The sequence below is a fragment of the Eutrigla gurnardus genome, assembly GCF_963514095.1.
Source record: "Eutrigla gurnardus genome assembly, chromosome: 16".
Taxonomy (NCBI): domain Eukaryota; kingdom Metazoa; phylum Chordata; class Actinopteri; order Perciformes; family Triglidae; genus Eutrigla; species Eutrigla gurnardus.
The window spans coordinates 19,089,664-19,104,999 of NC_139927.1; the positions used below are offsets into that span (position 1 = coordinate 19,089,664).

The 15,336-nt window shown below is 44.8% G+C and overlaps 1 protein-coding gene across 6 annotated transcripts in view; it reads right to left on the reverse strand.

The window, feature by feature from the left end:
* Positions 1 to 554: 554 nt before the first annotated feature.
* myo6a (myosin VIa) overlaps positions 555 to 15,336 on the reverse strand; it is a 137,126-nt gene continuing 122,344 nt past the window's right edge. For 2 of the 6 annotated variants that reach the window (XM_084029912.1, XM_084029911.1), the window contains 5 exons: positions 11,804 to 11,907; positions 10,092 to 10,223; positions 6,387 to 6,413; positions 2,683 to 2,901; positions 555 to 771 (listed from right to left, as the gene is read on the reverse strand). In XM_084029912.1, coding sequence (XP_083886038.1) covers positions 572 to 771; positions 2,683 to 2,901; positions 6,387 to 6,413; positions 10,092 to 10,223; positions 11,804 to 11,907 — 682 coding nt within the window. In that variant the 3' untranslated portion in view covers positions 555 to 571. Of the gene's footprint in view, positions 772 to 2,682; positions 2,902 to 6,386; positions 6,414 to 10,091; positions 10,224 to 11,803; positions 11,908 to 13,331; positions 13,371 to 14,959; positions 14,996 to 15,336 lie in introns of all 6 variants that reach the window. The other 4 variants (XM_084029908.1, XM_084029910.1, XM_084029909.1 and 1 more) reach the window with 4 other exon arrangements.

Here is a 15,336-nt window from a genome sequence, read left to right on the forward strand (position 1 = left end):
CAAATTAAGAAAACGGATGCATTAGCAAGTAGAGTACTTAATTGTGAGTGCAGCCACTCATGCAGCGCTGCCTCGGGGAGCGTGTCCGGCCCCGTGGAGCCGCGGAGGCCATGTAAACAGCAGGTCTGGAGTGGAGCGGGAGGACCAGCTCGGGTAACGATGGAAGCGACACGCCGGTGAGACTTCAGTGTAAAGAGGAGGAATGCATAATTACAGATAACGAAGCTTTCATGTGTGGGGAGTCCTACTTCTGGCATTTCAACCCTGTTTAAGTAGTATTAAGGCCTCGGAGTTAGACTTGTGTTACAGAATTCCTTGGAAAACGACCAGATGAGATAATTTAGTATGAGGTTTCTGCATAGGGTTCAATGCAAAACGCCCCTCCCCCCCCTCCCCTCCAGGGACAAAGGAAACAGAAGAGAAACAGAAGGAGAGATGAGAGAAGTTGCGTTGAGGTGAATGCCCGCCGCCACACCCCGGTGCAGTACGCTCCCACGCCGTCTGTGTTAGGTAGCTGGTGCATTTGTCCCTTTGTTTGCAGCGAGAGGCCCCCGGCGGCGGCGGGCCCCCGCTACTTGAACATGCTCTGCAGCATGGCGGTGGCGTAGGTGGGGCGCGCCTGCCGGCTCTCGATGGCGCTGCGGAGGTACTGGGTGCCGCCGCAGCGCTCCCAGATCTCCTCGAACTGCCGGGGGAGGATCTCGGCGCCTCTCTTCCTCGACAGGCCCGTCTCCTCCAGACTCAGCTCGCACATCTCCATGTCATCCTTTCCTGGAAGGTTACAGATAGACGCTTCAACAACAAGCAGGCGAGCAAACATGGTGGATCTGGTTTAGCTGGAATACCAGTGAGATGTGTGAAATCTGTTCACTAAAATGTCCTGTTTAACAGTCAACAGAAGTTTAAATACTAAATGCAACATGATGAGAAACTTAAAACATGACAGAATAGACAGACATTTTTATGACATACTATGACTTTTTTTCAACATTCTATGACATATTTATTATATAGTATATTTTTCAACATACTTTGTTTTTTTTTTGACAGACTATATGACTTTATCCTATGACATATGAAAATTTACTTCATGACATGGTATGGCATACTATACTATGACATGAATGAAAGAATGAATTAAATGAATGAATTGATGAAGGACACGTCAAAGGCGTTGAGAGATGATCATTAAGGGGGTGAAATATTCACATTTTCAGATTGGCTTGTTTATATTAGCTTGGTAGGAAGATGACAGAATGATAAACATGAACAGTTTGGGGGAACTTTGTCCTTCTGTTCTGTATCCTGAATGAAAGTGAAGCAACAAAGGCGTCCTGAACACCTTGAGCTCCCCTCAGTACAACATCTCCTCTGTGCAGCTGCAGACGCAACAACAATGTGCCTCGTTGCCAAAGTTCCATGAGGTCGTCAGTCAGCCTGACAAACAGCTGCTGTCCAATATCCATCCATCCATTTTCTACCGCTTTATCCTGTATTCAGGGTCACGGGGGGGCTGTCCAATATTTCACTCCAAAATGAGCTTCCTCTGATGGACGACGCACGCTTTACAATCACACCTTTACATAACCATTACCACCATTACAGTCACACCTTTACATAACCATTACCACCATTACAGTCACACCTTTACATTACCATTACCACCATTACAATCACACCTTTACATTACCATTACCACCATTACAATCACACCTTTACATAACCATTACCACCATTACAATCACACCTTTACATTACCATTACCACCATTACAATCACACCTTTACATAACCATTACCACCATTACAATCACACCTTTACATTACCATTACCACCATTACAATCACACCTTTACATAACCATTACCACCATTACAATCACACCTTTACATTACCATTACCACCATTACAATCACACCTTTACATTACCATTACCACCATTACAGTCACACCTTTACATTACCATTACCACCATTACAGTCACACCTTTACGTTACCATTACCACCATTACAATCACACCTTTACGTTACCATTACCACCATTACAGTCACACCTTTACATTACCATTACCACCATTACAATCACACCTTTACATTACCATTACCACCATTACAATCACACCTTTACATTACCATTACCACCATTACAATCACACCTTTACGTTACCATTACCACCATTACAGTCACACCTTTACATTACCATTACCACCATTACAATCACACCTTTACATAACCATTACCACCATTACAATCACACCTTTACATTACCATTACCACCATTACAATCACACCTTTACATTACCATTACCAGCATTACAGTCACACCTTTACATAACCATTACCACCATTACAATCACACCTTTACATTACCATTACCAGCATTACAATCACACCTTTACATTACCATTACCACCATTACAGTCACACCTTTACGTTACCATTACCAGCATTACAATCACACCTTTACATTACCATTACCACCATTACAATCACACCTTTACATTACCATTACCACCATTACAATCACACCTTTACATTACCATTACCACCATTACAATCACACCTTTACATTGATGATGAAACCTGGTCTGTGTCTACGTGGAGGTACGGCTAGCGTGGCTGACGTAAATAAACACAAATGATCCCTCAGTCAAAGTGAACCAGCCTCTGTGCTGTACTGACCTGCCACCAGGACGATGGGATGTTTATCAGGGTGCAGCTCCATCTGCCTGGCGATCCAGGGCCCGTCGAAGTGGGCGTACCACCAGCCCTTCTTCTTGTTCTGGGGGTCTTTGTACTGGTCGCCCGGCCGGATGAACGGGATGCGGAAGTAGCGCTGCTGCCGGTTCATCGCCACCTCGTACTGCCGGGTCGGGATGGGCGGGGCCGGGTTCTGCTGGGCTGATCATCGGACGGAGAAAAAGAAAGTTAGCCGCTTCCACAGATGACGGCAACCAATCAGGAGATAGCGGCCACGTTTACATGCAGCGTGTGGTCCGTTCATGTCCAGCCTTCCTGTTCATCAACCTGCGTATTAACTCATGGAGCCTCTAAATGACTGCCCTGCTGAAGTGCCCTTGAGCTAAATATAGATTTCACCATGAGGCGCTAGTCTGACCTCGTGAGCTGCCTTTCAGTGATGTAACATAGTTGCAAATGACAGTTTCTACTTGAAGAATATCGATTTGAGTTAAAATGTCAACGTTTACAAAGATTGGTATGTAAACTTTTGTCGACGTGAGAGAAGCTCTTTTACAAAATCTTACAACTAAAATAATGAGCATCATGTTGAGCTGAGCCTTGGATTTATTTCTAAGGATACTTTCTTCCCCTTCAATGTTACTTTAACTATAAAATGTGCATCTGACTTTCAGTGTCTGCTGAATAAAATCAGTTAAATCCCTAGAACCTTATGCAGTATTTATGGCTCAGAAAATTAATTTTGCTGGTTTCATAATGGAAAAGAAACACCCAAAGTTTCAGAACAGCCTGACTCAAGACGACCCCGGAAACAAATCTAGCAATCCGCCGTACGTGGAACTCCTCGTACTTCCAAAGCTGGGAGTTAGCTTATCTTAAAGACTGGAAATGGGAACTGGAAACAGCCCCCTTAAAGGAAAGTACCTTGTTTCTCTTCCAAATTACCATCTTATTTACTGGACGAGTTTCCTGGCACCCTCACCCCGAGATATGACACACTGAATAATTAATTAATGAGCACTATCTCCCCACATCACCAGAATAACAACATTGGACTTTAAGCTGAATGTATCATTAATTTAAGGGCTTCACTTCCAAGCTAACTGTTTTAAAGTACATTTGCATTAACTCTACGGTGGTGGTTAATACACAGGCTAATGCACTGGAATGTTCATATAAGATAAAAACAAACTGATGTAAAGAAGCCCAGCAAGCAGAAAGATGCTGGAAGATCAGTTGGCTTCCCTTGTAAACATGCATTCATTGGACTTTTCATTCCTTCACTGCATGTAAACATTGAGCCGGGCTCTGCTGCTCTGGGATCAGGTCTGAGTAATGCACCAGTCCCTGCTCAGTGAGTCCTGCTGTTAGAGGGTCAGCAGAGATCACAGTGGGCCGACGGCAGAGGATCAGTGAGACGTGAAGCCTGCCAGACGTTTGCACATATGTGAAACAGAAAACACATCATTGGCATCGTTCTACAAAGTGGAGCGTGAAATAAGGATCTACAGACTGAAGCTTCTACACGATGAAGAGACTCGTTTCTGCTAAAGTGCTCATTTTAATAAATCATGTCATTTTCAGTCTATAAATCAAGGAATCTGGGAAAAAAATCACTTGTTTCCGACTGAGTTCAGCTTGTTAGAAGGATTGATTGATTCCAGCGACGTTGTGTTAAAGAAACGTCTCCGACAACTCTTCTTTCAGGTTTAACAGATTCCGTGATTTAGACACCTCGTTAAAATGAGTCTTTCTGCAGCGTCGGAAAACATGAGACAACCATCTGTTTGGGAGCAACACACCATCGCACCAACAACAAAATGGCGCCCTCACACCACCATCCGCAAGGCGAGAAATGGAAACTGCAGCTCCCCCAAACCCAGAACTTTTAGAAAGGAGAAAGAAAACCAGCGATGTTTTGGTTGAGAAGGAGCGAGCAGACATGTAGAGCGATTCTTCAGAGAGCCACTTGAACTCAACTCCCCGCTGGATGCTCTCAGGTTGTTGATTAGCGCTCGTGGAACTTCCCAGCTTGCTGCTACAAAGTGCTGCAGCTCCTCCAGCGGCTCGTTGACGGGTCGAGTGCTGCGTTTAGCGTCCACGGCGGAGGAGAAACTCGCCGCTCCGTCCGCCTCTCCGCCCCCAAACACGTGACTTTAGCTCCAACACCTGAAGGTCCAGTGTATTTCTGTACTCGATTTGTTCAGCTCCTTTTAACAGAGAAAATCCCAGAACCCTCACTGCTGTGTTTTTACTTTATAGATAGTTATGGGATTAGATTTAGTGTCTTTAGGGTCCCGGGAACTCTGGTCTAGGAGGCTGAAGAATCACACTTTCTCATATGAAGCTCCTGTGTGGAGAGCAAAGTGCTCCTCAACAGAGGAGCGATGTCGTAGACAGTAGAGACGGAGATTTTGGACGGACTGGCACAGACTTTAGTGTTTTGCAGTTTGTACCCGAGCACTTATCTCTGTTACGTCTGCTAAATGCCCTAAAAGTACATTTAAATGTAGATTACAAATACTTTTCAATAACTTATAACGGATTCTCTGTTTGCGACTCAACTGGTGAACTTTGGCCTCTTTAAGAAATCCAAAGCAGAATAATGTCTACCCTGAGAGCAGGTTGGTGTTAATAGTGAACTTGGTGTCTTAACTCTCCTCAGCATCGCTGTTGAGTTTGAAATGCTTTGGGCCTCCAGGTTCAACATGAATACTACTTGCCTACATACAGTTCTTATTGTTTATCTAAACACTAAAGTTAATTACCATGTTGATTCTTTAAGTTAATTAATCACCCACATCCTTTACCTCCACCCAACTAAACGCTTCTCTCCAGGATAATTGAAATGCTCACTTGTGCTTCGGCTCATTAACTGTTCTCATGAGTCCCCGATCACCACTCTCAACAGAGACGATACAACTATGTGTTTATCCAAGAAAAAACGACGTGTTCAATCCGTTTCTACCAGTCGCCTGATTGGGGAAGACATGCTTGACTTACTGGCCCAGGTCTGCAGGACTGTGAGCTGCAGGTCTCAGACGGCGCGTCAGTCAGCACTGGAAGCCTCACATGGCTCAACAGGTTATTGTGTATCTAAAATCTTCATTAAGTCCGGAGTGAATGAAGTGAAACGCTGAAGCAGCATCTTCTTCAATATTTTCTTCCAGTCAGCGAGAGCGGCGGCCTTTTTCCTCCAGTCACGCTCCCGTAAACGTGATGCTATCGGCTGCCGCCAAACACAAGCCAGGCAGCGCGTCCTTCCCTCCCTCCCTCCCTCGCTTCCTGGAGAATTCACCCATGTGGGAGGATGAATAGCAGCGGCCTCAGGAGCTCGGAGGGATCACCTCGGCTCTTTATCAAAGCCTCCCAGCCGTCTGGGAGGCGTCTCTCACCCGGCAGCGGTCATGAAGACGGAGCGGCGGCCACGAGCCTCGAAATCACTCAAACAATCTCCTCCGCACACGTCTCAATAGAGGCAGCGGTTGCCGTGGAAACCTGTCCACCCTCCTCCTCCACTGAAAGAAAAACTTCTCCATCAAAGTGAGCAGCACGAACCCAAAGCCAACAGGGATCCCAGTTAGGAGCAGACCTCTACCGTGTTGGGGGGGTTAGTGTTAATAACGGGTGGGGTGGGGGGGTGCAGCTCTGCTGTTAGTAGCGTCACACACTGGAGGACCACTTACATGCCTTGTTCACAGGAGGTGCATGATCTGAAAGCAAACATGCCAGGTTACACTGCAGGAGGCCACAGAGATGTTTCATTAACAGACATGAGGAGGAATGAGAGGAGACAGCGGCGTGAAAACACACGTTGACACGGTGGATGTGGGGACGACTGGCAACATTTATCATGAGATGTGTTCAGATATGCTGAGAAAATGATTATTAAAAATGGTAAGACAGGAAGGCTGCAGGCTATATTGTTTCAGCATCGACACTGTGATGTGCTCATGTGGACTTTCCACATCACATGATGTGAGATGCTGGGAAATGAAGTCAAGCACAGATACTACGACTATTTAGCTGCTTACTACTAAGAGAAACTCCCATGATTCTCATGGGGAGGAGCCTCTCCCCAGTGGGAGGAGCCTCTCTCCAGTGGGAGGAGCCTCTCCCCAGCAGATCATGTCCCCGTAGACCGGCTACATCAGGTGGTCTTGGAGAGACCCGGGTTGAAGGTGACTCGTAGATCCGACCTCGACCTCACTGCTTCTTTAGTACTCGCTTCACCCTTCACTCTCTCTCTCTGAGGAGGAGGAACGGGGCTCCTGGTCGACTGTCCAGAGTGGGAGGAGCCTGAAACCACCTGACCCATCTACAAAGCCTGTCTAGTTGAAAATAGGCCCCAACAAATGAAAGTATATATTTGTGTTGTTAAAGTTTAACGTTTTCAATAGGAACTAATGGTTTAGTCGTCTCATTTAGACACTTGTTAGCAACCACCTTTTTAAAGACACATAAAATCTTAAAAATGTGTTTAACATCGTAGAAAGATGTTAAAATGTCTCCAGCTTGTGTTAAACACAGACCTTACAAACATCTAAACTAAAACACTGTTGCTGGTTTTGGTCTTTTCGTGAGATTTGTTGACAAAACCAAATGAAAGCTTCCCCCATTAAGACGTAAAACCTCTAAATATGTGAACTGATAGAGAACGGCTGTATTGTCCCATCCAGATGTGTGTGTGTGTGTGTGTGTGTGTGTGTGTGTGTGTGTGTGTGTGTTGATGTTAGGTTGTGAGGTTGTTTTTTCTAACGACGTGGCATGATGAAGCTGAAGCCTTCATCCTGGCTGAATGTATCGTTGCTCATTCTCTACATTTCTTTCATCTCATTCCCCAGCAGACTGGGATCTCCTCGGGGTGTCGTTGCTGCGCTGGTGAAGGACTATAATATGAACATATATCTGAGAGGCTTCAAATCCAGGCTTGGGCCTTTGTCACTAATCGTTATCTCCCCAATATAGCCTCTCTCTCTGAAATATGTGGACCATAAAATAGAGACAAAGTGAGCCTTGAAGAGATGAGTAACCCCACGGTGACACGTGAAACTAAACTCTATTTAAATTCCAAAGCACTCAGACGTGCACAGCTGTGTCACGGCAGCCATCTTTTCATTTGAATTAAAACTACATACTACTGGGCTGATGAACGTACCTGAATGAATACTTGGATGGAGAGTTTGGATGTTTTGCTATAGGGTTGTATATGTATTTGTTCTCCATAGTCAGTGTATCACCTACAGTAGGACGAGTTCACCAACGACACACAGCAACACAAAGGTAAGGGTGTGTGTGTGTGTGTAACCACAGGACTCTATGTTTCTGTATCCTGCTACAATCTAAACCCGCCTACTTTTAGTGGTCCAATCAATGCAAAGGATTTGACTTAAATCTCTCTTGTTACTGTACACCACTGACATATTCTGCTACTGTAGTAAAACACTGACTATGGAGATGAAACTCGTACAACCACACTTCTAAACATCAACTTCTTGCTGTACGACCACCTTTTAGTGAAAATGACACCAAATGATGCAGCTGGAAGCTGATTTATGTAGTGATTTTGGTTTATATATCGATCGGGGCGCAGATACAAGACTTCCAATTGGAAGATCGGGATCGGCGGTTCGATCCCCCGGTTCCTCCAGTCTGCACGACGAAGTGTCCTTGGGTGAGAGTCGGATTAGATCCTGGTGGGAAGCTTCTACCATATGCAGTATGTATCGTATACAATAGTTGTGTTTAAATTCAGCCGTCGCATCCTTTAGAGAACGCTATGCTTTGTGAAGGATTTTCTGTTCAAAGTAGTTTGGATCCGCTCCAGTCTGCAGGTCACGGCGGGTTGATGATGATGCTATTTGATGAATTTGATTCTAGCACATATAGAGGGCACTCAAACTTATTTTTTTGCCTTATTCTGATTGATTCCTCTTCTTCTTATAACTGTATCCAGCCGCACATTTTAGCAGAAAGGTTAAAGGGCGTGCACAACATTGGGGGCTGACATGCCTGCTGATGGAGGATATGCTTCTAATATATGTCCGGCTCTTGGGATAGTTTTGGCCGTGAAGGTCCAGTTGGATCCTGTGAATCCAGGATCCTCCGGACGCTGAATTGTTCTGTTGGAGCATCGACTCAGCTTGACCCACAAAACAGAACCAGTAGAAACAACACTGGTATTCCGTCGGAGACGTCTTTGAATATATCTAATGAACGAAGGTCCAGGTTCACACCTCAGATAATCAGCTGGCTTCACGGGCACAGAGCCAGGACGCCGCTAATAAAGAGTCTGGAGCGAGATGCAAGCAGGGGATGCAGGGTGAGAGTGGGTGTGTGGGCCCGCCGTCCAATCAGTAGTCTGAGCAGAACACACAATAGACGGCTCGGAATGAGAGCTCTCTGTCGTCATGACAACTCCACTACGTGTGGCACAAGGAGATGTGGCGATGGCGGGCGAGACACGAGTCTGTTTGTTCCTCATGTCTGGATGACGAGCACCAGGCAGCAAAGAGTCCTGTATTCCCTTGTGTTAATCTTCTTCCCTTCTAGATGGTTTCATTAAGAAGGACTTGATAAACTCTGTGTTGATAGCTGTGCTTTAAAGGTACAATGAGGAAGGAAAAAAAACATCGCTGTGACCTTCATGTGGTGGCGGCGTTTGTATCTGCAGAGGCCCCGCCCTCAGCCTGGATTTCATCCGTCTGGGCATTTCTGGGCAGATTCTATAAAAACATCTCAACCAGGTGACGAGGTCACGGCTCGCAACCTCATTTTGATATGAAGTGCCATTTCTTTAAATGTTCTCGTTGATCACCATGTGCCACATTAACTTGAAATAAGACCCCACACCAACATTTGAACTGTCCCATAATCACGATATGTAATTATGTAATTGTGATTACATAATGAAAACGAGGGGGCACTCATTGTGCCTAAAAGGGAGCACAGGGGATTTTTTGAAGTACTAAATATCACCATGAAACTTGCCCAGTGGATTACTGACATTAAGACAAACATTTTCTGAAATGTATGCAAATGAGACATTAATTAGTGGTAACTTTTGACACAAACAGACAAAGTAGTAAAATAAAAACCTGAATGTACATTTGAATGTTTCCACTGGTCTGAAAGAAGACGTGTTATTGGAGCAAAAGACCAAAATCTCTACCATGACCGGAGCATAATAATCCTTTTTTGCCTGTTCTGTCTCACTATAATGAAATCTCTCTAACATTTGATGACGATGAGTGAGATGTGTTGAACAGTGTGGGCAGTAAGGACGTTGGACATGAAAAAGCAAACTCAAAGAAATAAAAGGGAGTAGAACCTCTCACTGCTATAGGAATATCATTTAAATGTGCTTATAAAACCTTGTGTTGAAGACGTACCATAGTCGGTGACAGACTTGGGCGCCCGCTGCTCCGTCTCCGTGTTCCTCTTCTTGTTCTTTGACTTCCAGGCGTGGTAAACTTTGAGCCGGCGGTGGAACTCCTCCCTGCAGGCGGCCAGCAGCTCGATGTCTGCACCAGACGGGAAACAGACCATTACTACAGGTTAGTCTCAGAATTGGACTTTTCCTCCCGACTACGACGACCTCAGAGAACACAGAATTATTCACTCTAAGTTTACACTGGAACAGCTAGGTGGGACAGCAGCGCGGCCTTTCACCATCATCCATGACTTTAGCTTCAGAATGAAAAAACAACTTCAACGTAGCGTGCAGAGTCACACAGAACAAAGCAGAAGGCGACAGGTGTCGACAAGCCCTCGTCGCTCGGTTAGGTTTTATTCTGTGGATCACGACGAGCGACGGCCGTGATCACATCAGTATTCAATCTGGGCGTCTGTCTGAGCGGCCTGTTTACAGCTAAAACAGTCATTTCTGTGTGTTTATGTGCGGCCGCCCTGCAGGCTCGGCTGCTCGACACTTTCACTTGTGGGACGCCGGCGGCGTCCGCCATCCTCGTCCTTGGCGCCTCCGGCTGCAGGGAGAGGACGGCTGAGCTTGCGGGTTAAACTCAATATTAGACTCTTTTCTTTGCCTCCATTATTAAATCACAATCAGCCAAAGCAGGCAGGAATATTTGTACATCCGCTATCATTGTGCTGCTGGTGTGACCTCTGACCTCCTTTATGTTGAAACATTGTTGAGCTAAAACATCTGATGACGTATTTACATCTTTTACTGAAGCAAAAGAAGTATTGCATTCAAAATGTTACTTAAAGCAATAGTCTGACAGATGTGTGTGCTAGTAGTGAGTTGGTAGAATGAGTACAACACACACAGAGTGACTTCATCCTCTGCTCAGGTAGACATCACTACCCCCTATTTTTACATAGACTATAGCTGTTTTCTGATATGTTCTCAATGTTAAACACAGCACTTTAACCAGCGACCGTGTTAACTGGTGACTCTCAGCTGAATGAATCCGTGGTTCTCGTAGTGACGGCAGATGTTGAAAGCACCATTGGTTGAAAGCACCAATTGTGGTATCATCATGAGGAGCTCTTGTTGAAAGAGACGTTCTCCGCTGTGCTCGACCAGCGATTCCCTCCCACATGAGAGAAGTGGCCATAAGCCGGGGCAGAGTTCAACAAACAGAGTGAGTGGTGTGGGAACGAAGCTCTCCGTTTGATGGGGATGAGGTTACATTTACCTAAACTTTCATAGCTTTGCAATGCAAAGATAAAAACAAAGTGCGTGGCCCTAAATGAAAGTCATGCAGTCAGTCCAACGACATTTAGATTCATTCTTTGAGAATAAAGAATATTCATCACAGAGGTTCATGAAAATCAGTTTTTTAGTTAGTAGTCCATCAACATACCAAGGTGTTTATTAGAGGAACGCGTTTGAAGCTGATCAAAGCACTGCTGGAGAGATCATAGGGTCAATCAAAGTAAACTGGTTCATCCTCTGCGTAGCAATTATGGGCTTCAAAGAATTCATTTGCAGATAAGATTGTTACAAATGAAGCGTGCAGGGTTTCCATTTTGACTGGGTTTACAGGATGTCAGGACCCATGGATCCATTCCAGCAGCGTGTTGGCCTGCACCAAGTGTGTGTAGGAGGAATATATGACAAACTAGACGTCACACTCACCACATGAGGTGTTGATGGCATCCCGCAGCTCAGCGTACTTCCACTTGCTCAGCTCGTACTTCTTGGCCCCGGCGGCGGCCTTGGAGGCCTGGACCTGTGGACCTCTAACATGGGAAACAAGACAAGGGGGGCACAGGAAGTCAGCAACAAACGGCCACCAGCAGAGGGTTGTGGGGAAACCGGCAGCAGGGAACGCAAGAGGGCGGGTTATTCCGTTCATTCTGCATGTGTTTCATTCGGCATTTGCAAGTAATGGATTCACTTCTAAAGGAATAGATGGGTGGAGTTTACAGTCAGATGGAACAAACCCTTATAAGGACGTCCCCAGATGTGTGACACCTACTGACCCCGAAAAATACTATGAATCCTGTTTGATATTTCTCACTACATTTTCTGACCATCAGTTATGTGTTCAGTTCAGAAAGCACCACCTTTCCCTGTAAACTCCACCCACCTGAAAGAATTACAGATTCAATACAACAGATATAAGTAAGAGTGGTTCATTGCACAAGTTAAGGTGAAAGCGAGGAACAACAGGAGTGACAGATTAGCAGCATCGTAGTAAAGGAGAGAGAGAGAGATGTCTACAGTGGAACTATAGGGTCTGATCTCATTAAAATGCATGCTGTTTCAGTCTCCAGGAGTCAAAAGGCTTCTGGTGTGATGGCGTGGAGTGGCGGTTCAATCTGCTAAATAATGAATGACAGTTTAAAGCGTACAGCTCCTCTCCAGCTGTGAGTCTTGCTGTTGGCATGCTGCTTGGCTGCTGACAGGCCTGATTAATCTGTGACCAGGATTTGCCCTTTTTAGAACACTGGGACGTTGGAGGCGGGACCCTGCCGCTTCTCTAACGCTATTGGCCGACGCTGCGTCTACATGATTAGCGGGGAGCTGGCTTTGGACTGAAGGCGGCTGCACCGTGTTCCCAAAAGGCACGCGCTTTGGCTTTTGGCAGCGAGCTAAGTGGCTGAGCGCCGCAGTCACCTTCTGTTGCTACTTCCTGTCGCTGTGGGACTGAAGCGTAGTGAGAGGCGGCCTGAGCCAATTAGCCACAGACAGATGAACAGGGGAGGCAGGAGGAGAGACAGCGAGGCCTGAGAGGAACACGACATTCAGCCACGGTGAAGCTGCACTCTGAATGTGGCTTCAAGTCACCTTTCACCTGTTGAGGTCACCGGCTGTCTAAAGGTTAGAAATAGCACAGCTCTACTAGACCTGCAACATCCACCTTCTATCCACGGCTGCACTCAAATCAAGTCTGTCATCTATTAAGGTAACCAGGAAAAGGTTAAAGGTCACCATAAAACACCTGCAATGGATATGAAAGGAATTCTAAAGGAATCATCAAGAATACTTGAATTTGAGGTTTGATCATCAACAATCAACAACATGAACGGGACGCTTGTCGAGGATTCGCTGCATCACATGTCTCTCTTATGATCAAAAATCTGCTCAATTGAAACACTTGATTGTGTGAAGATTTTGACTGGAGACGGCGATTCAGCTTGAACCAATGGTTTCTACCCACCTAGCCAGAAGTTCAGTCATTTCCTTCGCCATTTCTTCCCTAAAAAGCATGACGGCCCCAGTTTGGAAAAGTTAGTATGTTGTTGGACGAGGTGTTTTTGTGACAAACAAATTTACTAAATACTGACGACACAGAAACTCATAGTAGATAAATAAGACGAGGAAGGAGGAGGAGTAGAGGATTTAGGACAGAAGAGAAGGGACATAAAATAGATAGAAGATATAAGAGGATGAGGTCTATGTAGAAGAAGACAATATAAGGTACCACTAAAGCAACTCCTAGAAATTACATTTACATGCTACTAATTTGCAACAAAACAATTTTAATAATACAAAATAAATAAAACAAAAACATCAGGGTGTTTTAGGAATGAATCTGCTTAATGCCCGTTCCAATAATATCAGATTAAGGTCAAATAAAGTATGATAAAACATTTTCATAGTTTTGTTTAGGAAGGGAAAACTCTTTGGACAAGTTTCAGGAAGACTTTGGTTTTGGTTTAACACCGTTTTACTTGAACTAAGTGTTGAGCAGCCTAAACATGAATATTGGACGTAAACGTTGACCTCCAATGTTAAGAGTCCTGCAGTTTTTACGTTGGAAATATTAACATCCTTAACTCAAGTAAGAGTCGCAATATTGATTGAAATATTTAATATGGTTGTATTGCTGATAAACAGCATCTAAATGCTGCAGCTGGTCAATGTGGAGCAGCTATGTCATACATGGTTTGTTTTAGATAATATTTTATAAAATGAACATGTTTGGAATGTGTGTTAAACCTGGAAAGTAACTAAATTAAAGAATGAAAAGGAAATGATTTTGCTTGTGAGCGTGAAATAGATAAATAAACACACTGACACTATACTTGTGTAAATGTTGTGTTATGTATAACTTCTGTGCAGGACGTTTCCTCCATATTATCATGATATTCCTACACACCACTGAGTAGCATGTACATGTCATTTCTAGGGTTGAAACAGGGAAAGAAGAGAAGGGAGAAAGAACAGAAACTAAATGTGTAGCCATGTTTTCTATGTGACTTCCTGTGGACATCACGGACGATACGGTTTAACTGTCATGTGGTTTAAATGTTAGTTTGTCTATGCAGATTGTTTGTCACCCACAAGTAGAATATCTTATTAGTACTTAGTCAAAAAGCCAGCCGAATGTACAGTTTGATCCTAATGATGTTCGTGCTGCTCGTCTCATCACCACCAGAAATGTGTTAAATACTGCAGAGATATTTGGGATGATGGACGAACAAAACAGACTTCAGAGAAGTAGAGGACTGTGGACCGGAACCACCTGGTGTGTAAAGTACTACGATGCACCACTCCAGCGTCCGACTGGAGTAACTACAGCTTACTCATGACGTGAAGCCTCGACTCTGTAGGTGGCGCTGCAGGGTGAGTGCAGAGAGAAGTGCGAGGGAGGCTGAAGCCTAACGACGCTAAATACTGACGCGATCTCGGGACGCAGCGCTGAAGCGGTTTGACCTTCCAAGCTAAACAGACGGTGGAAATCACGACAGACTAGAGGACCACATCCGAGTCATGCAGCCTCTCTACATCTAGCATGGGTGTAGCTGGAGGTGTCGGGTGTGTCGGGACTGAGAAGGAACCTACATGGTCAAGCTCTTGAGCATTGTGGTTCCAGCAGAGCTGCAAACAGAAGATTATAGGATTATAAGACGGAGCGGCACTAAACAATGTAACACAACCAATCAACAGGAGGGAAGGTCTCATCCAGGAGTGATTCTGATCAGAGGACGCGGCCCGGATTTATCAAACAGCTGGAAGTGGGAGATAATAGTAGACATGCTTCACTTTAATTGCAATTAAATAAAGCTAAGAATAAAAGGTTTTGATGTAAGACTGTTTAAATCTCTTATGCTGGTTAAAAGTGGCTTCTTTGTCATGTTGCTCATCATGAACAATACGCTGTAGCATCATCTGATGCAATACATATCATTTAGATACGAGGAGACCTACGACATCTCCAT